Source organism: Acanthochromis polyacanthus, chromosome 23 (assembly GCF_021347895.1).
Source record: "Acanthochromis polyacanthus isolate Apoly-LR-REF ecotype Palm Island chromosome 23, KAUST_Apoly_ChrSc, whole genome shotgun sequence".
Taxonomy (NCBI): Eukaryota; Metazoa; Chordata; class Actinopteri; family Pomacentridae; genus Acanthochromis; species Acanthochromis polyacanthus.
The window spans coordinates 12,769,053-12,794,001 of NC_067135.1; the positions used below are offsets into that span (position 1 = coordinate 12,769,053).

The window sequence follows — 24,949 nt, forward strand, 5'->3', positions numbered from 1 at the left end:
CAGTTACATCTTCTTGGAATAACTTTTACTTTGAGCAAAGTTTTACTCGACCACTTCTTCATGGGATTCAAACTGCCAGTTCAAGTTACTTCTTCAGCAACATTTCCTAAGGCTTCAACTGGTGAAGCAGCTGCTTTGAAAGGGCTGCTGTCTTTACAAAATCAAAAAGTTATACAAGTATTTGTTTTTTTTTTTAAATGAAAACTATTAATGTAATACAAAAGACATACATTCATCTTTGTTAAAAGCTTGACACAGAGCTCTGAGCGCAATATGAACAGGTCCGTCCACAGTACAAGAGAGAAACTTTATTCAATTCCTTCTTTTTAGTCAAATAAAATCATCAGCATTCAGTCTTTTCTTGGAGTGAGAATGATGTATGCTTGTATTTTTCATTTTTTAACCTTGGGTTAAAAATTCTGATATTTATGGAGTCCTTTTCATGTGAGATGCACAAAGTACTCTCCAGAGTTTGAAAGATAAAACACAAAGACGGAACACAAGCAGCCTTAAATGACAGGAGGCAAATAAAGCAAAATATATGAATATGATATAGTAGGAAAAAAGACATCACTCAGTAAAAGAAAAGTAAAAGTACAGGCAGGGTTACATAATGGCTAAAGATGGACACAGCAATAAGAGCAAAAGGCGGTGAAGTTCTGAGCTGAGAGCCGAGTCAAACAAGCTTTTAATGACTTAATAGCAGAGAAATTGAGTTTTTTATTTGCCCGCTGCACCTGTGTTTTTATGTTGTACTAAATCGACTGACTACAAGGCTGAATTTCCCCTGTGAACCAAACTGAGCTACAAAAAAACAGAAGGGGAAAGCACATTTTATTGCAACATGACCCCTCTCTGTTTCTTCACACATTATCGATTAATTCAATCAATCTTAAATAATAATCAGATAAAAGACAAAGTCAACTTTCACACTTTCCAAATTTAGGATTCAAGAGCCGAGAAAGGAGGACAAAGGAATAAATCAACGGCTATTAGATCACTAATCATTGCCTGTATTTTAACTCTCAAATATTGATGTTAGCCTCAGAATCCATCCAGGCTTTAGTGGTGATTTTATTGGTAATTAGACTGGAACATTACAACTGCAGATTACAATTAATGCAACATAAAAATACAATAGTTTTTACCTCTTAGTGAGCTCTTAACATTGTATTATTACACCTCTTTCTGCTTTCTCAATGAAAAGGAGTCCTTAAAGGTTGAGAACCCCTGAAATATAGGAGGTAGTTTTTTGTTTAACCACTAGAGGGCAAAACATGACTAGATTTGACAGACCAGGAGGCCAATCAAAGCTACTTCTTTCAGGTGTTTGTCAAGATAAAATGAACCTCATGCCTGCAGTTCTAAATAGAGGGTGTTACCTTTGTATTTCTTGGCCGAGGGGATGCGTGTGAGCTTGGTGTCGATCTCGTCATCCTCAGAAATCTTGAGCACGGTGGTACGGTACTCGATCACCCTCGTCAGCAGGTCCGGTCGCCGTGAAATCTCAAAGATGTGCTCGATGTATGACAGGTTATCTGCATGTTAGGCATTGTTAGAGAGTTTCTTCATCAATTAAGGCCAAGTAAAAAGGAACACAGCCATAAATGGAAAAACTGTATGACTGAATTGGTGCATCTCACCCTGAGCCAGCTTGTCGTTCTTCTCCAGGTAGCTGAACCACTCCTTGGAGGAGGTGATGTTGTTGCTCTGGTCCTCGGGGATGTCTTCCTTGCAGGCCGATTTGAGCTGCTCCAAGTCCTCGTTGGTGATGTTTTCAGACAGGTCGCTGAGCAGAGAGCTGTACTCCGCCATGGTCTGTTCAGAGGCAGAGAGAGAGGAGAAAACGTTTAGATAGGTGGAATACAAATTAAGCTTAAACATAAAAAGATGTCAGAGTGAGGTAACAGAAACTACAGGGGAGGAGGAGAGAACGGCGACTGAAACCATCCCAATGTTGTTAAACTGCTCAGTGTGCAGCAGCCCACCTACTTCCCAGAGTCCACAATGGAAAACAGGTAGGAAATCGTAGCTAATGACCATAACATACCATCAGAGTGGGCTGGAAAAGACAGAAAATCTACTTCTTTTGTAAGTTCATTTGTTGCCAGGTTTTGTTTTTAATAGAAGAGTGAAAAGGGATATTGAGCAGAGACAGAACATAACAAAAAAAGCAGGACGCAACACTGGCTTGAACCTTAACCCTATGAACACCGAATCGCACCAGCACTAAAATTACACCACTTATCGAAATTAGAGACTATAAAAGCAGGTAGAATAGTTGGATCTGAAAGCCAAAAACTACTGGGGGTTCAAAGATACTGAGAGGCTTCATTCTTTATATTGCTGTTCATTGTGCTAAAACTGATAGAAAAAGAGGACTGATCTTTCAGAATTCCTTATCAACGATTGCCATGACAACGCCACAATCAAAAATGAATCACAGCAGCAAAAATTGATTATGGATCCAAGCAGCTCCACTGTTTTTCAAATACTATTACAAACACACGAGTGAGTAATACTATGGCAGTGGGTAGCATGTTCTTTCAACAGAACACATGGGCATTGTAGTTTATTTTGGAGCAATCCCACATACACCATCTTGCCACAGTAAATACTCACTAGTTTGCCAAATATGCATACTCCTGTTTGAGTAACATTAGATAACACCTGCTGCTTCCAACATCTTCAAAGTCTTACAAAAACCAAAACAAACAAAAAAACACTAGGGCTGAGTGGCACGGATGTGATAGGAAAGTGTTGAAAGATGATTAAGGCCTTGGTGTCTTTGATAAAATCTGTGTACAGGTGGAAAAATGTAGAACAACATCAGTATCATCTTTTAAACTAACTGTCCACATATACTGACAAGTATTCACTAAAAGAAAGTTGACTGACAAATTTGTGTGCCAATGAAGAAAAACACAGTAATTAGTTGCAGAAAGAGCAAACTGTTGTGGCGCTCCCTCTTATGAAATTACCGAGGAAAACAATTTTGGAGCAAAAATCTTTGTCAAATGTGGCTTATTTTATGTGTTAGGTTGTGTTTTTTGTGAGTGTCTTTTTAATCACCAATGTTTACATTATCAGTCAGAAAAATTCAGCCTTTATGTGCACCCATACGTTTTTATTTGAGCCCTCTGAACTCGGCTGCACTTTCAAAAATCTCTGTTTTGAGATTCCTGAAAAGTAGTTTGGATGCCAAGAAGACACACAGTGAAGTAATGCATTTTATTATGAAAACATAAAGTGGATGTAGCCACAGTTTACAAGACCATAGACTGAGTTTTTAGTGCCACAATAATCCCTGGTCTCCACGTTAAAAATTAAAACACCTCCACCCAGAGAGGTACACAGAAACCATGCTCGACTTTAACCCATCTAAACCCCAAAACCTGCTCAGAGATTTCAAAGGATATATTTTGTTTTTGTAAACCTAAATTTACACCATTCATCAGAGAAGAAACTGTAAAAATCAGCTGTTGAATTTTGAACTTTCTTCTAGTTTTTGAATCAGTGATGAGCCGTTTGGTTTGAAATCTTAACCAAAGCAAACCTTAACATTGTGATATTTCATCAAAATCCCTTGTTTCGTTTAAAATTTTTAGAAAAATAGATTGTTTGCTGTAAGAAGACTATGTCAAAACAAAAGCCTGTGCTCTGTAGCCCAACTGGGAAGGGATAACCGACTCAACTATGACCAGCAGAACAGAGAGGAAACAAGAATAGTAACAAATTAAAACTATTCGTCAAATATCTACAGCATGCAGAGCCACAATTCAATCCAGGTATTTTAATTCTCTTAAAAAGAAACTTACTAGGCTTTATGGCATTTACACTTGACAAGCTGCACAAAATACATTTTGAGTTCTGTCTTTTTCTCTCCATGGTTGTGCTGTTTCCATAGAGGTGCTGGACTTACCACTGTGGTAAGAAATGTGCCCACAGTGAGTACAAATGTGCCACGAGCAAATATGCTCAGAAAAATGGATGGAGCTCAAAAGTTTAATGTCATCAGAACCGTTTCTATAACATTCAGCTACCCAACGTCTGAATTAAAATTTAGTTAGCCGAGATCATATAAAGAAAGACGCGTTTTTACACTTTAAGCTCTGAAAAGAATATGCGTAAAATATTACTATTCATATATCATACATACTCAGATTATAGTCAGTTGTGGTAAATATCCAAAGACACTCCTGCACAGCAAGACAACAAATTCTTGATGTGCAACAATATACAATAACGTATATTTAGTATGCACTAGCTAATGGTATGGTTCAATTTTATTCCCGTCTGTCCACATGCATGTTTTTGCATATTCAAACCACACGCTCCACCAACCAAAACATTCAAATAGATCTCTGCAGTTCCGTTACCCGTGACCATGGATTTCCACATGTCACATCTTCATTGTCCTTCAGCACAGTTCGAATGGGGAACATTTTGCCACACAAAGTACTGCCTTTAACTTCTTTGAGTAAACAGGGCCGTCCGAGTTCTCAGATTATGACCTGAAATGGGAACCGTGGTTGGAAGAGTCAGTCCACAGGCATCCAGTGGCTAAAGATCAGGATCGCATGGTTTAGGTTATCCTCACAAACATGAAGAATTTGGTTGTGTGTGTGTGCTGTGTGAGAGCGTGTAGGAGTGTGTGTGTGTTGGCATGAGAGCTGCTGTTCAGAAGTAGGCAGCCAGTGAGAAAAAAAAAAGACAAAAAAACCCCAGAGCGAAACAGAGACAGAAAACAGACACAGTGATTCAGACATGTTGTGAAGCCGTCTGCTCTGTTCAGCTGTGTCAGTTTAGAAGAAGCAAAGAAAATGCATCACGATGCAAATGCAGGTTTTCACAGCTCACATTTCAGCTCGTATCTTGTTAGTTAAAATATCTGGGTCAAGCTACTGAAATGCACTTCTATGTGAAGATGTTTGCGTTACTGTAGGTGTGATGTTCATTTGAGCATTGTGAAGAGGGTGAAAGGAACAAGAACTCCGATGTGAGTGGCTGTAGATCAACCACTGAAGTCAGCGGTAAAGCAAAAAATGTCATTCTACTTTGAAAACGTGATTCTTTGCTCATTTTCGTATCGCTCTGAAGTGAATATATGTGGGCTGGAAATAAGAATATTAAAACATTTTCCTTGATTTGCAACTACTAATTTCTTATTTATATTTAGATGAATTATTATTCTAAGAAAAGTTGAAAGAAAGCACAAAAGTCCCACACCACTTTGCAGAATCATGCTGCATATAACCCAAAGCTGTTCAGATTACAATCATACCTTTTTCACCATTTTGCCTCAAAAATTGTGGGAGGTTTGATCGAAAGGAGAGACTATTTTCTATTGAGAAACTAAGCGAACGCTTTATTTGTTTCAACTCAAAAAATATATATATTAAAAATTGCAACAGTCAGAGGTGAGAGAATTATTGCAGAAGAACTTATGGACAAAGCAGTATTTGGTTATTTGATACTAACAGGTACTAAATGATACAGAGACAGAACAGTCAAGAATTAAAAGAGTAAAAGTTGTCTGAACAGGGCTGAGACAATAGGCTTCCAATATTTTCAACCAATCAAATGTTTGCCTCAGGATTTCCAGAGACCTGGTGAGATTTCTACAGCCTGTAGTGAGTTTAATGAGCCAGCAGATTAGCTTTGTGGAGATGATTAAGGTCACCAAAAACAGCTGCATTTCAGCTGGATGGCGTCCAGCGTCTTACTTGGGGACACTTCAGCAACTTCAGGGAGCGATACAATTAGCAGCAGGACCAAATCCCTTATAAGCTTCCTCCGACATAACGTCCTATCAAACATAGAATGTTTATTTAGTCTATTTGTCACATGCAGCAGACCCAACCCCCCGGTCTCTGGCATCCATGCAGCTGGCGAGAAGCTGCCGCTCTGTGCAGTGCATCATGGGCACTGGCACGAAGCTCTGTCTGCCTCTGATCCCTTCAGTCTCATCACAGATAAACATGCCGTACAGAAAGCCCAGAAGAGCTCTGTGATGAGCGCTGTGACCTATATAACAGAGCCACCGCTACCTGCTGCTACCACCAGAGGGCCCCTATTCACTGTAGCGGCAGCTGGGAACGCTAAAGCCTGAGCATCCCACTGTGCAGCCATACTATCTTCACTTAATCGTCTTAGCTTTTTCACAGGGGCATAGGAGCTGATGCTGTATAGCTCAGCAGCAGACATTGAGCTTGCAATCATTTCTCCCTGAAAGATGACAAAACTGCAATGGAGGTAAACTGCACGACCCAATATTCATTCATAAATCCAGTTAAGTTTAATTTGGAATCCACTAGAAATATTTTTAAAAAAATGGTGAATAGGTGCAAAATGTCCTATTGATAAAGTCTTCAAATTAGCATGTGACATATCGGACAATGCAGAACACCAGATAAGCCGGCGAATATGATGGTCCCAGAGGCTGATTTAAGGTCAGATTTGTTTGTCTGTGCTCTAATGGCTAATGGTGGCATTTGGCTTGGTTGTCTGAACCACGATCTCAGCCTCAGGGTGAGAGCACAATGATGACAGAGCGCTTTTACTATGCATATGTGTGTGTGAGAGAGAGAGCACAAGAGTGTGTGTGTGTGTTATTCAGTCTTAAATGTCACATTCATCTCCTTCCTAACCAGAACAACTTGCTCAATCAACACAAAGCTGTGCGTGGGAGAGAGCAGGGATATGCACCTTAACTCCACTGAATGCAACCAGGGTCTGAATAGTGTGTGTGTGTGTGTGTGTCCGTGTGTGTGTGTGTGTCCAACTGCAAGTTTGAGAATTGCGTGTGCACGTTTGCATGTAAGTGTGTGTGCGCTTGTACGTGTCGACTCATGAGCCTGTGAATTGTGTCCATCATGTAGAGAGGCTGACTGAAAGAATGTGTGTGTGTGTGTGTGTGTGTGTGTGTGTGTGTGTGTGTGTGTGTGTGTGTGTGTGTGTGTGTGTGTGTGTGTGTGTGTGTGAGCCTCCTCTCTCGACCCAGGTCGCCCTGCCTGCTCTCTGTTTTACACCACAATGGACTGGCGCTGCTTTTGTGTACTTTTAAAGGAGAAAGGGAAAAAAACAACCAACAATGGATGGAGTGGCTACGTTTAGTCGTTCTGTCCCACCACCTCCTTCACATTGCTCCCTCTCCCTGCTGCCTTTAACTCTTTCCCAACCATGAATTAAGGATGCTTCTATTGAAAATATGCTCCGGGCCATGCTTTATCAAATTTCAGCTTGAACTCTTTCATTTTCATTATAACTTTATATCCATGTATGGACACAAAGCAATACTTTGCCAAGCTGCAAGAGAAACACTGAAAAGTGCCGAAACCATTTCCACAAGTTAGAGCAGACACCATTAATACATCAACTGATGAGTAATCAACTGAAAATGATCCTGCAACAGTTTCGGTAATTGGTTAATCTGTTGCTGTTAAATTAGTTTAGAATTTCTGCCTTTGTCTCTTGACATCACTGTAAGAAGAATAACACTATGACACTGGAAGCTACAGAAATGGACACCACGGCTTATTAGCTATTCATCTCCTTACTGCATTTTTATTCACCAGATATTTTTTTAGGAGTCATTCCCATGATTTTAATATATCACAAATCTAACCCATGCATGAGATATTCCATTAAAAATCAATTGTTTCCAGCTAGAATAGTCATTCACCACAAAAACAATGTCTAGACTGTATTTATGATGAATTTAATGTCCTCTTCATTGGAAAAATGCTTTTCTTTCAAAAATAAGGACATTTCTATGCGATTCTAAACTTTTGAATGGTAGTGTAGCTGATCTTGGCATTTATTTCTGCTGCTAGATGATTAATACTGGTTTATTTGCAGTCCACAACCGCACAATGTTAACTAAGGATAACAACACTTCCTGAGCAGCACCATTGAGGCTCACTGTTGCCTGACAGCGGGTACATTTAAATACCACAGTTGGTGAAATCATCTCTTTTGTATGGCTGACTATTGCAAAATAAATCTTCATTGAGGCACTTGAACACCACAAAAAAAAAAAAATCTATTTGCTGCCACTGACAAGTACCTGCTTCTTTGAAAGTATTTGACTACATGCAATAATATTTTGCAAAGCGCTCCGTAAAAATGTGGGAGCAGGCAAGAAAGAGGCATTTTTTGAATTATCTGCAATGTTTTAGTCGTGCTCTAAGGAAGAGAGTCTGAAATCCCCTCCAACTACAGCCCCCCTCCTCCCTGGTCTCTCTGGGACGAGCCTGACACTGCTTCCATACATAGAGACCCACTGTGCTTCACATTCTCATGAACACAAACATGCTTTTGTCTGCTTGTTCCTCTGTCTCTGATGCCTCTGTGTGAGTGTGTGTGTACGTGACAGAAAGACTTGCCACTGAAATTAAAAACGGCTTATTCACTGCATATAATTTTGCTATATATTAAATTGTTCAAGAGATCTGCAAATAGCTTCAAACTTGAAACCAAAGCAAGTTTTATGGAAAAGAAGCAGTGTAGAAAATAAAAATGGAGTTACTTCTGTAATTGCAGGCTGAACTCAAATATATTCTACTAATACTGGATGTGTGTTGGGTTAAATATGGATATTTATTAGTGACAAGAGAGAGATGTGCGGTAAATTTCAAGTTTTGATGAAACTGCAAGAGAAATGTGGAAATAGAGGTGTTCATGTTTTGTTTGAAATTACTTTTTTTCCTCAGTTTTACACATTTTGGACAGATTTAGGCATTTGGCAGAGCTCAACAACTACTGGCTATAGGGCTATATCTTTTCCTGTTGGAGTCAAACATTTTATGAAACACCTAGAGATCAATATCACTCCTATATCAGACAGTTGAAAATGAAGCTATGACCAGCAGCTGAATAAATAAACTCCAAGCTTATTGGAGGCAAGCAAACAACTTGAAGGAGCACATGAGGAAGTGGTCTAAAACTATCCAGTAGACGGGGCTTAACAGGATTCAGTAAAGACGATTCCCCTCTCAGTAGGACTGTGCAATTATCCAAACTGTAACTTTGAAAATAGTGTGCAAAGGAAGCCCTGCAGCTCAGTCATATTGAGAGACACAGCCTCTCTTATCCTATATGGAGACATTTATAGCTGCAAGGCAACACAAGTTTTCCTTGAATTAAAGAAAGAAGCTGCACCTTGTTTTGGCTTCAGTGTGTTTGGTGATTAGCTATAGCCACATTGCTGCATCTCAACACTGAAGAAAAGGAAAGATACAATTCTACCTTAAGCTACAAAGGAAGTCTAAGCAGCTGAGCTTCACATGGGAAAGAGTGTTTTCATTGCAGTTTGAAAAAGAAACAGGAATGACACTTTGATTTGCAGCTTATGGTGCATTTTGGCAGCAAATGTTTGCACATACCATCTCTCACTATTATTCTTTTCAATGTTTAAAGTTTGAATTATTTTTGCACTGATTTAGTAGTTTTGAAGCTGCAAGACTTTCATAGATGTGTAAATGGAAGCCAGGCAGTCTCCTTCCACTCCATGACTAAACAGTGAGCCCCCCCACCCCCAGCTCCTATAGACTGCAGATTTACATTGTGCAATCAGGCCATTCTCCATCCAGGCACGACCCACTGTTTTCCCTCTGCTTTTCTCTCATTTTGCCGCCTTATTTTCTTGCTTTTGTTTTCCTTCTCGTGCCTTTTTCTACAAAATCTGACTTCAAGGGGTTTCATAAAATGCGCAGCAACATGCACGCACTGAATGAAGTAGACACAGCAGCGGTCGATGTATATTTTCTACAGTGCGCACAGATAAGATAATGTCAGCCACAAATGGAGAAGACCTTGGTCTGAAAGCTGCGACGGTATCTGCTGAGTCCTCGTGCACTTAGAGATCAAATCCATTACTTTATTTTCGAATACACACCCTATAATCCCCCATTCTTTTTCCATTTTCAATTGCACTGATGCTCAACCTGCTGAGTGTTTGTCTTTGCTCAGACACAAACACACACATATACACCACAACCACCAAAACTCCATTCACCCTCCACACCAATGACGTTGCTATGGAGACCAGGCCTGGCTTTGCCTTTAGGCCTGGAGACTGTTACCTAGCGACAGGGTAAAGACCCCCCTCCCAAACCATTTTACCTCATCTCACACCCTCCCCACCTCTTTCAGAATAAAAGCCCCCACACTAGGATGATTGACATTCAAAAAAAAAAAAAACCCACACAACTATTTACATTTTTGCACAATTCATGTGAAGGCATTTCATAAAATTTTCCATTTCACACTTGATAGTCACAGATTTTTGGTCTATTTGAATTATGGAAACACTTCCTTTTGTTAGGTACAACAGCAGGTATGTTCCAAAATGACCAACACAGCAGTGATACAATGGCAAACGAAAGCACTCTACATTCACAAACATCGGAGTGAGTATGAAGACACGATCCGTGACATCGTGACAGTCATATGATCAATAGATATGCTCTCACGCTCATCAACCCCGTCTCCTCGGCCTCTTCTTTTATCAAGGACACAAACAGACACACATTCTCTCCTTCAAACACACACACACACAGCACTGGGCAACTGTGCTGGACTTCAGTGTGGAGACAAACCTTTAGATTTTACCATGGCAACCAAACCACCAGCATAGCTGCTCAAAAATCTCTCCGATAGAGATCTGGAACAAGAAACAGACTCCTTTACTCTTCTCTGTACAATATATGCAAACAGTATGCCTGGTTTTCCTTTACCACCGTATCCATGTATTTTTCTCTTCTACTCCTTCACATAAATAATAGCATCTTGTCTTTATTGCAGTTCATTTTTAGAATCATTCTTAGGCTCCCCTATCGCTCAGCTGTTTAAATTTTCAATCTCTCTCTACTTAGAATCTATTAAAAGTCTCAGATTATCTTATTTTGCTGGACATTTTGGTTAAGAAAAATGCTCAATAACTATATTTTTACCTCCCAACTTTGACAAGGCACACACAAGGTGAAGACCATGTCCCCCTTTTTAAAACAAAAAGCATTGCACACATTGTCCATCAAACATTTCTGTCCCACCTTCACCAGGACACCAAGCGAGGCTGATGAAAGCAAGATGACTGTACACGTGTAAATTTTGTATTAACTTCATAGCCGACTTTGGATTTTGCTAGGGCTGACCTGAATTCTTTGTATCTTCTCCTGTTGCCATTAAAAAAAATGTTAATATATAGTGCAAATGTACATGCACCATGCAAACGGTCTTTCTCACTTTTGTGAAGGAAAAAAAGACAGAAAATCTATTACTATGGCAAGAAAAAGACTAAATGTTGCTAATTGTGCACAAAAAAAATTTGAGCTGTTTAACTGTTGCCAAATTCTCGATCACTATCAGGTGGCAGCTGGGTATAAATACATTACTACTAAAATATCAAATAGCCCATGAAGTAAGAGATGGTAACCAAACATTCTAATTTTTATGTACCAACATTCATTATCCTACAGATCAGCTCTCATATGAAGTTGGCAGAGCGTTTCATGGTGGAAGTGGTTCAGGATGCAGGCATGTGGGTATTTTAAAACCATGAAGCTTGTCACAGAAGAATAACCCCTGAGGTGAGGAGGCACCCAGGCAGCCGTTGACGTTTTGGAAAGATGTGCATGGGAAATGTAACAAAGGACGAAGGGGCTCAAGGTGTTCTGATTCGGGGTACAAACATGTCTGGAGTTTGTTCATGCAATAGAATTTTGCATTTACTTAATGTGTTTTCATGGTTTGGATTGACTGCATTGAAAGGAAACTGTAGAACATTCTATAGAAGGATTTTCTCAATGCTACCAGTCAAGTATTGGCATCACTTCATCCCCCAGCTCTAGTACAGAGATCAACACTGACTACGTTTATATGCCATTAATGTTCGGGTTAAGGTCAATATTCCGGTTTCTGAAACATTTGGAATAACCCGTTTACATGCCTAAACAGACAGAGTTACTCCTGTTTACATGATCAGCGTAATCAATGGGGATATTCCCATCCAGACCGCAAATTGCGCCATTTCTGTTCCTTCTTCTTGTACCCAAAGACAAAAACAACAACAGTACTCAACCGTATTCAAAAGACCAAGATTCCTTTCGGATGAAACATGCGCAGAACGCAAATTAAGGTTTCTGTCTATGGGGATATTCCAATGCGCGTTTATATTACGAGATATTCGGGTTAGAAAAGGAGTAACCCAGGGGTCTTATTCGGGTTTTTAAAAACCGGAATATGAGCATATTCAGGTTTTTGTGGATGTTTACATGGCCGTACGCAACCGGGTTATTGCTAATATTCCGGTTATGAAAGGGTTATTGACTGCATATAAACGTAGTCAATTTCTGTAATATACTCCGCCCTGTGTCAAAATATACATAGTAAAGACTCAGTAAATATCCCACACCTTTTCTCATTACCTCCTCCAAGGACAGCTGGATGACTGTGAAAAAGACCACCAGGCAGATTTAAATGAAACTTGGCGGACAGGTGAAACATGGCCAAAGAAAACATTTTGGTGCAGATATAAGATTGAACTTCGGGCTTTGGCAGAGGTATGTGTTCTCCGAGTGCTGTTCCAGTTCCTTATTCTCCTCCATCTCTCTCTGTCTGCTTCAATCCTGTTCCTTCACGTTTTACTCGGGGAGGCAGAGCAGCTAGTCTCCATCTTGTTCATTAAATCTCTCATTAAATATACCCTGACCTTTCAGAACCTCCCCTCATCTCTTTCGCTCTCTTAGTCTATTTTTCACTCAGATGGACTGAGAGGCAGAGAGTAGGAGTCCCGCCCACGCTCCATCTTTAAATCTGCCATGAACGACTTCACAAAAATCTGCTCGGCTCTCCATTTATGGTAATGTCTATTCTAAAACAGCATAGCTCTTCTTCCAAAAATTACATAATTACCCGATGTAATCTTTCTCTAATTCCAGCAATGCTACTTTAAAAACCACTGTTTGAGTGATCTTAAATCGCTTTCTTTCATAGTCGTTCCCACTCAGTGTGTCACGTTTTCCTACATCTGTCAGTCTTGGTGCAGTAAAGCATCACCCTCTCCCTTTCAGAATATATCTTCAGTCTTACACAAACAGCAGGAGGTGAGGGATCAGAGAGTGGGAGGCAGAAGAGCTCACAGGTCGCAGCTAAAGCCCGCCTCCAAAATCTACCTCCCAGGTCAGAAGTCTCTCCCACCCAACAGCAGATGGGAATTTGCATCTCTGAGCATGTAACTAATTGCCTTTTCTTTCGATCATTTCACTTCAACCCACGTGCTTTGCTGGTTTTGTTTGTAAATTCGTGCTCACTGGGAAAAAATCCAAAGGAATGTGGCTATAATGAACATGAAGACTTCAGTTTAAATTTAAACACATATTTCTCCCTGATCCTTATGTTGCTGTTGCTCTGCTTCTGAAAGCAGTTGAAGTTTAACTACTGCAGTGATGCTATGCATTACAGACAGGAAGTAATTGCTAACGCAGATAACAGCCTTCACCACAGACTGTATATAAAGCGTGGATGCATAAACCGTGGTATCACCCAATGGTTTGTGGTTTAGAAGCCTAGCATGCAGTTACTTCAATCTGTTTTTCTCTCTTTTTAAATGTGTAAATTAGATATGTGGAATAAAGTTATTTTGATGAAACATCAAAATTTTAAGCTGAGCATACAGCCTACTAAAGACAATGGGTATTATACACACCATTATCTCAAATCTGAAAGTGTAAATGGGCAAGAAGGACTGTTGTGACTCTACTGTTCACCATTAAGTCATTACACAGATATGTGAAAGCAAACTTGATGACCGTGCATCAGGTTCTGAGGCTCTTCCTGCTTACAAGTCATTCAGGATTTAGTAACTACAAAAAATATGTAGAAGATATGCACCGAAAATCAAACACTGTACACCCTGTATCAAGTGTACACCAATGCAGAAGCTGGCTCCTAACAGACACTGATCAGAGCTCAATGCCACGGACGCTCCAGTGAGCTAGTTTGCCTTCCTGCAGGTTTCTTGTCCGATGTAAAACAACAAACAGACGCCCCCTGCAGACAGCAACCGAGGAGGGAACGCTGTCCAATCACTGCAGGGATCGACTAGCCCTCGCCGCACACAGTCATGTAGCAGCTTTATCACCGCGGCATCCTACCGCGCTACAGAATGGCACCATACTGTTAGCATGCAGCTGCGCCTCCTTTTTCATTTTTACTGAGGTAGTGGGGGGGATTTTAGTTTTGATTCTCTGCCTGTGCTTATTGTGCTTCCTGTTCAATGTTTGAAAGTCTGGCAGTTGTTGCAAGCAATGTGTCTCCGGATTATTCCAACAATAGTGATGGCAACAAATGGAACCAAATGCTGCGATAAAAGCACACAGGCTGACTTAGAGGGAGAAACATTATGGTGTTGAGATGGGTTCAGCACTGGAATTTTTGATGTCGCACTGTCAAAATAATAGAATTTTGGTTACACCCAAAAAAATCTGTCAATTACAACACCAGAAGATTTACTTGTGAATTTATAGTGGTTGTAAAAAATAAAACAGCTTCCAGTCCATAACCTAAGCCCTTAAATCACAAGCTTAATACATTTACACATAAATCTTAGGTGTACCTGTAATGAAGGCGTTTGTTCTAAGGGCTGTCTAATCAAGCCTAAAGGCAAACGTGTTTCTAACTGTTCTGAATGGCCACACTCAAAGGCAGAGCTTGATGATTCACTTAAATGCTGACCACAGCACACACTCTTCAATTCACTGAACTCTACACAAAAAAAATGTGATAGTTGTGCTTATGAGAAAATGCAGCCAAAAAAGCTGTCAGACAAGACCCTTGCTGAAACTCCATTCACTGATGACCACAGGATCAGGGCAAACTGATTTTCCATCAAGGGCTTTGTTCTGAGCCAGCAGATAAAAATAATATTTACAAGGTGAAATGTAGAGAATTCTTTGCTGAGCTGTTTTTTTCCCCCCCTCTATCTTTTAGAGAAAAGGCCAAGTCCTTGAATGAAAAGTCTTAAGTATCCACAACCAATTCAAAGTCAGATCTCTAAGTGCTTATCATCTAAACTCGGCCTTCAAATATTTTCTTCTCAAAGTTGTGTTACTGTTTGTCATGGACCCAACAATTCAAGGTGTGCGCCATGCAAAGTGAAAATTATATCAGGTAAAAAAAAAGTCTCAAATTGTCATTTTTGTGAATTACACATCTCTGTAGTCTCAGTCAAAAGTCCAGTGGAGCAACAAGTATTTGCATCCTTTACTGTAGCACAAGTAGCAATACCACTCTTCTCAAGGACTCCACCCAAGTTCTGCATTGACATGGTTGCTTCTCTGAAGTAATATTAGCAAAGTTAAAGTACCGTATAAGTAGGGCAGCACAGTTAAATTAAAATGAATAATGACCACAACTGTGATTTAATTGAAATGACATGATTGACTGTGATAGTGACATTTAAAATGCTATCCACTCAAAACTGCATATTTAAATCAAATATTTTGCTTTCAGTTTGGGTACATTTATTTCACTTGTTCACTATTTGGATCACAGACTTTACTATGTTGCTACACTGAGGTAACTAAGTGGAGAGACTAGAGGCTTCTATGTGCACAGCCGCTTAGCTAGTGTCTACCAACACATGAGCAGCACTGAGGTAACATCTGTAAATTGTAGTGCTTATCAATAACTAAATATCCAGCAACTGAAGCATCCCGTGTACAACTTACGGTAATATTTTGCTTCTAGAAGATGCACCAAATTCATGCAAAGAAAAAACCTGCTTTAAGTCTCATTTTGATGCAAAGATTTGTATACTAGCAGGGATGTGGGACAACATGCTCAGTTTATTTAAATGTGAAAGACCAATAAAATATTTCTAAAATCAAAGAATAATCATGATTAATGACTGCAACTCTCAATATTGATCAAAATAGTTGTCATTTGGATTTTGGCCATAATCTTGCAACCCTACCCATGAGTGGGTTATTTAAAGTACAATATTTATATTTGCATACAGAAAGAAAAAATAAAATACAGAGGACTAAGAATCTCAAATTTGTACACCACTTAATTATTGTTAGACTACAGCTTTCATAACGTACTTTCAATGGCAAATACTATAATTTTGCTGACATGGCTTCTAATCCTCACATCTCAAAATATGAAATGGATCCAGTAATGGACACTTGGTGATTTATTCATACCAGTGATGATCTGACAGTAAAGCATGTCCAGTAATGGTAAAACACTCAGAGCAACTTTTTTCAATCAACAGCAGATGTCCCATTTTTGCAAAAGGCGAGTTTAAGCGATTTTAAACCAAGATGACATTTACGTAGCTTGTACAGCACGTCGTTTTTCATGGCCAAGCATAGCGCTGCCATCTGGTACATGTGTTGGCGCACATGGACACACACACACTGACAACTCAATTTAAAAATACAATCCTGCTATTGAAAGGTCAAACACAATGCTCCAAGGTTGTGCCATCCGCCCCCTCGCTGCATCCACATCATTTTCGACTATCAGCGTCTCTCTCGCCTACATCAACACTCTGCCATTACTTTTCACTGTGACTCTTCATTACTCCTCTTCAGAGCCTCCCAGTGCTCTTTATGGCTGAGACACAAGGTAGGCTTTGAAGCCGTCATCATCACAGGAGCACCTTGCTGCCGGGAGACATTACAATTGATTTCTGGCCATTAATCAGACTTTGATGTCTCTTTTGCTGGGAACATTGCACACTCGCCAAATAAAACACCTTGTGTAATGCAATCATTTCGGTCTTTTCTCTGGTTCAAATGCTTTGCTCGCTTGTTCTCTCCTCCTCATCCTCAAGCCCAACTGTTTATCTGTGCTTTAGAGGAGATACCCTGCACTTTACCACAGGATTAACCCTCAATCTGGTCGGTCATATTCCCTCCCTGCACTGTTCACATTCACACCACAGGCTTGGAAGCTGAAAAGAGGGATGCTGAAGTGAAGAGGAAGAGTGGAAAAACGGTTATTGTGCACAGGATTATTGGATGGGGGGGGAGAAAAAAAAAAGAAGGACACAGAAAAAGAAGGAAGCTCGGCCCTTTTCCTTACAGACGGCCTCGTGTCCAATGAGGCAGCGAGTACTGCCAGCACTTATCAGTTCAAAAGCCCAGAGCGAGAGAGCAGCAGAAAGGGAGGGAGAGAAACTGAGGAAAGGAGGAAGCGCTAATCTGGGGAGAAGCAGTGAAGCGCCAGAGAATATAGGCCACTGGCCCATTTTTCATTTAGAAGGAAAGAAGATTTGCTGTGTGTAAAAATAGTGCAGTTGATTCAGATATCTTAATCTTTTTTTAACAACTCACTAGCTTGTCTTGATTTTCTTTGACTCACTCTTTTCTCTCTGATTTGATTCATGTTTTTCTGTGCATCTTCTTGAAACTGTTGCCAAACTTGGTACCGTCATCTCAGGAATGCATTTCACATTTGCCACTTTCTTCATAGAATAAATAAAAAGTTGGACGAGTTAGCATGAGTGGCTACCACATCTACCAAGGAAAGTGGATGAAACTAAAACAATACAGAGTCTACAGCCGTGCTAGCAGTTATGAGACTGTAATTTGACACAGTGCTGTTTTAATGTTTTAAACATCTGTGACAACTTTGCAACCCTATCTGCTGCAGAAGCTTCTGTAATATGACTGGAAGTGTGTTTGTTAAGATTGTTTTTGTGAAGAAAAAATAGCATAATATCCTTTAAAGCCTCAGTGCTTACCGTCACCACGCAACTGATCTCTACTCTCAGTCAATAAAAATGATTTCAGGCACTGCATGGAAGCCAATACTGATTTTCGCCACAATGAGGGAAATATATTTAATCTAAGGCCTTCTTCAGAGAATAAATCACTTGATTAAACTGGCTCGGTCAGTCAAACCTTCAAACAAGCCCATATTCAACCTGAATGAAACATGATCACAAGCTCAATGTGGAGCTGATTGAACCTTTGTGCTTCCTGAAGGAGGCAGACGGTCAAACCTGCTGGACTATTGTTAAAGCTGTGCTGTGAAAAAAAACAAAGGCTTTATTTACACCCTTTTACCAAAAGGTCACCTTGCATCCATTTCCCTTCTTTTATAACAGAAACAGGACTAGGAAGGAAGAGGATTTACTCTTGATCATCTGGGATGGAGGTTGCATAAGTCAAAAGGGTCAGTTCACCCAAATTACAGAGGAAAAGCATTTTAACCTCTATATCTTGAAGGGCTAGCCCCTAAAGGTCAAAGACTCTTAATATGGCTTAAATACTTTGCTGAGGCATTAGTGTATCTACATGTAGACGTGTGCAGTGCTTACAGTACACTGATGAGAGAAGCTGAAACCTAAGGTGAAGTGATACCGTCGTTACTGGCTGAGCCTCTCTCTCTTTAATGAACATGACAACATGAGTAACAAATGTGGGTTCAGTATTGTTGGAAAGCAGTGACACGAGTGCTACCAACACACAGCTGCGGCCACTGTGAATTATGTGCTGACAGGAGTTACTGTAATCAGCCATGAAGTGTCTAGATAGGCCAAAAGTTCCAGTGTGACAGCTATCCAACTAGAATGCACTGAATTTGCTGCCTTATAAGAAAGGAACTAAAAGCCTAGTTCACATGGCTTATGAGGTGGGACAGGCTACAACAAACACACTTAAGCCACAACCAACAGTCTCCCTGCTATGGTAAGGTAAACTACGGCAAACTACAAACAATACCCTGTGTGTTCTAGACAATCTAAAGGAACCATTGCAAACAGTCATTAAATTTTCTAGATACAAAATGATGAATCCACAAAGAATGTCTAAACTGTGCTCACAGAAAAAAATTAGTTTTTATAATTTCCTGACATACAATAGCAGAGCATATTTATTATAGACCCTCCAGAAAAACGCGATTATGCGGTCGCATGAATTCCCGCATTAATCGCCAAAATGCCGCTGATTATGCGGGGGCCAATTATTTCCCAAAAGGCCGCATAATCCCCGCAAAATGGCGCATAATTCCTGCAAGAATCTCACATTTCCACGAAAAAAAAAAGAAATATGCGGGTACCGCTTGATTTCACAATTCCCGCATAAAATGAGAAAACTATAACCAATATAAATGGAGTTGTGAGTAGGGCTGCAACTAACGACGCGTCATCGAGTCGTCTGAGCACGATATGTCATCAAAAGCGGAAGTGAGCGAGAAACGCAACAGAAATCACCTTCCGACCGGAGCGCGGAACACGGACGAACGTCGGCGCTGCATCGTCCATGTATTATATATGCACGCTGCAGCGCGGATGTCGCTAGATTTCATGAAAAAGTCACTAAATCTAGCGACTTTCCAAAGCGTCCTAGTGACTTTTTTTGTCAAAAGCGACTCGCCACAAATCTAGCGACTTTTTCTGCCGTTTTGGAGACTGACAGGAAAACTCTGATCATTCAGCAGTTACTGTTTTCAACAAGCAGCAGGTGCTGCTGTGAGCTTCTCCCCCTCCCAAAGCACAGGCTGTCAGTCCAGTAACCCCGCAGCAGTCCCAGTGTCTGATTAGAGGAAGCATCCCTCTGCGGCCAGACGGCAGGTGAATCGCGCATATTTTTGCATATTTCACAACTATTCGCATACTTTGCAACTTTCCGCAATTTCTCCGCATAAATGGCATAATCAAGGATTTTTGCCCGCGTTTTTCTGGAGGGTCTAATATTAACAAGCACAGCTGTAGCAATTGATCAGTTAATTAAATAACTATTAAATTAATGTGCCAACAAATTTGACAACCCATAAATTGATCTGAGTAAAAATGGTTTCCTTCTTATCAATGACAGTAAATTGAATATATTTTGGTTGTGGACAAATCAAGACATTTGTTCACCTTTTTTTTGCCATTTTTCGCCAGTTTGACATGCTGTAGGCTAAACGAACTCATCAATAAAGCAAGAATATAATCATTAGTTGCAGAATAAGATTAGACAGAATTACATCTGTTTGCATGTGCACATATCTCACCAAGAATTCTTGTTTATCATACATGAACTTTATTTTTACTTGAATGCTTAATAGCCTTTATTTTTCTAATTTATGCACGTATGAATTTGCAACTGTGTGTGTATTTAGGGTCTTACATGTAGGTCGGTGTTTTCCTCTAAGCTACAGAAGAACAGCATCGGTGAGGAGCTTGTGTAGGCGGAGCCAACAATCAGTCCACCCAAGTGACACAAACACACACACACAGCAGGCACTGTGTGGATGCATCCTGAATACAGATACCTCTTATTTTTTGGCACAAGCTCTTGTAAAGTCAGAGGCTAAAGGTTACCGAAAGAGAAAAACACCACAGGAGACTTTCAGCGAATAAATCACAGCGTTTTACTAAGTGAATACTGGATTAAACTCAAAACATGAAAATGTGTGTGTGAATGCATGGTAAAGAATGAAAAGAGTCCTGGATTTGTTGTTCAGTAATGAAAGAGACAGAGCAAATGTGCTGTTCGCTACAGATAGGGACTGATTCATTAGTCAAACCATAGGCTGCCTTTCTCAAACACTTCAGCACGTGCAGGAAAATACAATCACACACACAGTATCAAACAAAATTACCTTGAGTATCTTCACCTGTCCTTCCTCTGATTTCTAATATAACTAAAACTATTAAGCAATTAATAGCCATTTTACAAACAAAAATAACACGAAAACACCAACTGTCAGAGATGCAACAGTTAAGATACTCTGAGGGTTTAGATGAATGAAAATACAAGATATTCCAAAAGCAGCTCCAGACAGTGTTGCGTGCCGTGGAGACCTGGCTGTGAATGACCAGCCGAGGCTTTACTTCCTCCCGTCACCATGGACACACTTCCTGGCCCCGGGTTTGGGGCAACGGAAAAAACAGCAGCCGCCAAGGGAGGGAGAAGAAAAGACAGAAAAGAAGAAACGAGACAGACAGAGAGGGCTGAGCAAGAGAGAGCAGAGGGGATGCAGGGAGGAAAAGAAGAGGAGGGGGAAAAAAAAGCAGCAGCTGGACTCGCCATCGGAATTAAAAACTGGAGCTAATCCCTTCTGCTTTGTTCAACACTACCCTCTTCCTCTCCTCTATCCAACTCTCCCCCTCAGGCCCCAGCTTTACAGAGGGGCATTTTCAAGACAGTGGTTCTCATTTGTCAAAACATGTTCTCAGAAACTCGAACAGACGGTACAAACACATCAACTGGAACAAGTTTAGGGCTGGACACGAGAGTTTTGTCGACAACAGGCTACTTGTTTTGAATTTCAGGTCTTAAATATAAATGGACAGCAAATAAACCTTGCACAAGCAGTACTTCTACACAAGGAAATTCTTTTACTGCAGCCAATAGAGTAAATACCTCAATAGCTTCTGTAATATTCTCATGGCCTAAAGGTCTGCGCACACAATGTCTGACTGCATGCATGAATGGTTGTATGAATATGAACAGCTGCCATTGAGAGTGAGAGACACAGAAAGAGAGATAGGAGAGAGTGATTTACTCCATCTCCTGTCACTGGAGTTGCTTTCTCCTTAATCTAAATTCGAAAAGGCAAACAACATTGTTGCTGCAGGACAAGACCAGCTGGCCATGACAAAGAAAGAGAGAGTGTCCAGATGTGGTGTGTAGAGATGCAGAAAGAGATACTGGCAGCATGAAAGGAAGAGGAAACAAAAAAAAAAAAGCAACATGGAAGCAATGAAGGTAAATGGGTTAGAGCAGGGGTGTCAAACTCCGCTCCTGGAGGGCCACTATCCTGCATGTTTTAGATGTTTCCCTCTTCCAACACACCTGATTCAAATGATCAGCTTATCATTAAGCTCAGCAGAAGCATGATAACGAGCTTGATCATTTGAATCAGGTGTGTTGGAAGAGGGAAACATCTAAACATGCAGGATAGTGGCCCTCCAGGAACGGAGTTTGACACCCCTGGGTTAGAGCATTTGCAGAAATAGTGAGTTACTGAGCCTCAGCATGTATTAACACAGGTTTACAGTCCTTGATACATCCGCTGATCAAAGCAAAGCCCAATTTGTTCAAGACAAACCTCACGACTTAGTGACCCCACAGTGACAACAGTCAGACCAAACAAGGCGGCAACAGTGTGCAGTCACACAAAGCACTGCTGCGATGTTGAACCACCGTCAGGTCTAATTCTCTAATCCATTAAAATCCTGCTTCCATGCGGCTAAGCTACCGTAAGCAAGTCAGGAACCTTCAGCACCTGATAAGTCTGCACATGTCAACAGTCATTACAAGCCGTTAATGCGTTGATGTAGTTTTAAGCTGCCGGAGGTGCCATTAGCGATGTCATTTCCTTTTGTTTTGGTGGTGTGCATGTAGTTGAATGGAGCTTTTGGAGGAATTTTTCTCAATGAAGCACTGTGATTCCTGAAATGAAATTAGTTCTGTGTGCAAACCTTGTATGAACAAGCAATACATTTATGAACTCAAAGTTTTACCATAAAATTATGCATTACTGGAAGCAAACACTGGTCCATTATCAATCAGTGAAGAAAGAATTACAGCTGTCAAAAGAATTCCAATCAGTGTGACCAGAAGACACCAACTTTTTCTTGCCGTTGTCCTGAGCAGATGGAATTAGATGAGCTGTTAGAGATTTCATCACATTCATCTCCATATCAGCCGAGCAAACTCCCTCCAGCTGGAGATAAACCTGACTCAAAAGTATGAAAGCTAATTAATTAACACATTAAATAGCATGGGGTAGTCAGACACGCCAGTGGTATCAATCTTCTCAAACTGGTAGAAATATCCGTGCACACGTCCCAACAATCAGTCCTGATGACAGACAGAAAACAGGTATATCACACCAACTAAGCACTAATCTGACAGCAGTGTAGAGGACTGATTGCATGTTCAGTCAGGATGTCTGTGGTATGTGGCAGCTATGTTGTCTCCGGCCTCCTAAACTGTCTCCAAACGTCAGACTGGATGACAGTCTGTTGCATCATCCAGACTGAAATCACTTCCCTCGACAGCAATAACATGACAGACTTCTGTGAAGGTTATGATACAGCAATAAAGTAAATGATATTTCCAGAGTGTATACATCAAGTACACCTCTGTCTGCAGCTGATGCGTTTTATTTTCTACATCTTATAAAGTCTTTCATTTCATTTGCAAATAAATTACTTTCATGAATTGTCTTGAGTGTTATGTCATGCTGTATTGGAAGAGCTGTGAGTCTTATTTTATGTCAGCTGTCAACTGTTTGAAAACATTCAACACAAGCAAATGGACTGGAAATAAGAGGGATCATCTCACTTCTCTGCTCCCTCACCTAATGAGGTTTTAGGACTGAATACATGATTAAATGGCTGTTTTAAACGTACAATTATCATTGAAATGATGACTCCGAATAATCCTGACTCTCACACACTGTGACAGTTAATGTTCACAACAGAAATGCATTCGTCTGTCACAGCAGTGGTGGTAGGAGCCAGATAGGAAAAATCATGGAAATGTATTTGTGTCGTCGATGCTTCATTAGCGTTTGGGCTTTATGGAAGATAAAAATATCTCTGTGCCTCTGGGAGGAGAGAGGATGAGGAGGGGAGGGGCTGTGTGTGCATGAATGTGTGTGCAGGCGAAATGAGGATGCAAGAGGTTTTTTTTTTTTAATTCCCGTTTTTGTTTTGCCATGAATGTGTGCTTGCTTTCTCGTCCGTTTGTGCATTTGTGCACGGGCAACACTGCGACAGCCACATCATTTTGAACGAAAACTTCCAGGCAAAATGTGACAAAAGGTGCAAATCACGTGCTGACGTCAGCCTCTTCAGACATCCGACTGTGGAGTCAAAAATATCTCCTCATCTCTGCCACCTTCACTCTGCCTCGCTTCCTCACTTCTTCCTCCTGCACCTTCATCAAAACCACACTGCAGCCTTCTGTAAGCATGTATGCAGCACTGCAAGAAAACGTGTTGTGACCAGGAGGCCACAAAACAAAAACAAAGCAACTTTGCAGTTCAAGTTTGAATGTGTCTCTATGTTTGTGTGTCTCCCAAAAGCATATCTGAAATTCATATTCACACATCTGTCCTTTCCAGGCTCATTCAGGAGCAATTTACCACAAATAATGACAAATACACCTGTGAAAATAAACTGAGAATCATTACACCGAATGACACTCATTTCAGATCCATTTTGCTCACCATGGCCTGTAGAAAATTATCGTGTAGTAACAAGTTTTTAACAACCAGCTTGTGTGTCTGAATTAGTTACATGAGCTAAAAATGGCTCTGGTTACCCGAAGAACCGGAAAAATCCAGATACAGCCCAAGTCAGCACTGAACTCAAGCACAGTCAAAACCTCAATCATTACATCAAACTCAGATAACACAAAGAAGGACAAGTACCTCAAAACAGACGACAGACGAGGAGTCAAGAATGCAAACAAAGTCAAACCAAGAAAAAACAAGGCAGGCAAAAGGGATTGTTTAGTTTCTTTGGTTTCCCTGGAACTTGGACCGACATAGTTGCTCTGTGGGGTAACAAAGCACAGCACAGGTGCAGCAGAAATACGGATGCTCTACGTCTGACAAAATGTAATGCCAAATTAAAGGGCTGTCTGACGGCAAGGTGAAGTGATGGTAGCATTCTAAAAACAGTGCTAACTTTTAACAGACAGGTTGGTTTTCTGGGAGGACTTCTTTTACTCTTTTTCTCAATGTGTGAACATAAATTCTGCAGATAAACGCAGCTATCAACCTGGAAGTTATTTACCCAGAACTTGGGCTTGCAACTAATAAGTTCGTTTTTTTGATGAAGCATTTAGAGGTACAAAATCTCACAAAATGGCGAAAAGTGTTGATCAGTGTTTCCCAAAGCCGAAGACTGCATCCTCAAATATCTTGTTCTGTCCACAACTAAATAATAAATAGTCACGTCGTTCACCATCACAGTGGGGTATCCAGA

The 24,949-nt window shown here is 40.5% G+C and overlaps 1 protein-coding gene across 2 annotated transcripts in view; it reads right to left on the reverse strand.

Moving 5' to 3' along the window:
• The window catches only part of LOC110967752 (proliferation and apoptosis adaptor protein 15), an 81,256-nt gene that overhangs the window by 8,783 nt on the left and 47,524 nt on the right, over nt 1-24,949 (reverse strand). For both annotated transcript variants that reach the window (XM_051943809.1, XM_022217450.2), the window contains exons 2-3: nt 1,644-1,818; nt 1,383-1,538 (exon numbers count right to left, since the gene is read on the reverse strand). In XM_051943809.1, the coding sequence (XP_051799769.1) occupies nt 1,383-1,538; nt 1,644-1,815 (328 nt within the window). In that variant the 5' untranslated portion in view covers nt 1,816-1,818. The remainder of the gene's footprint in view (nt 1-1,382; nt 1,539-1,643; nt 1,819-24,949) is intronic.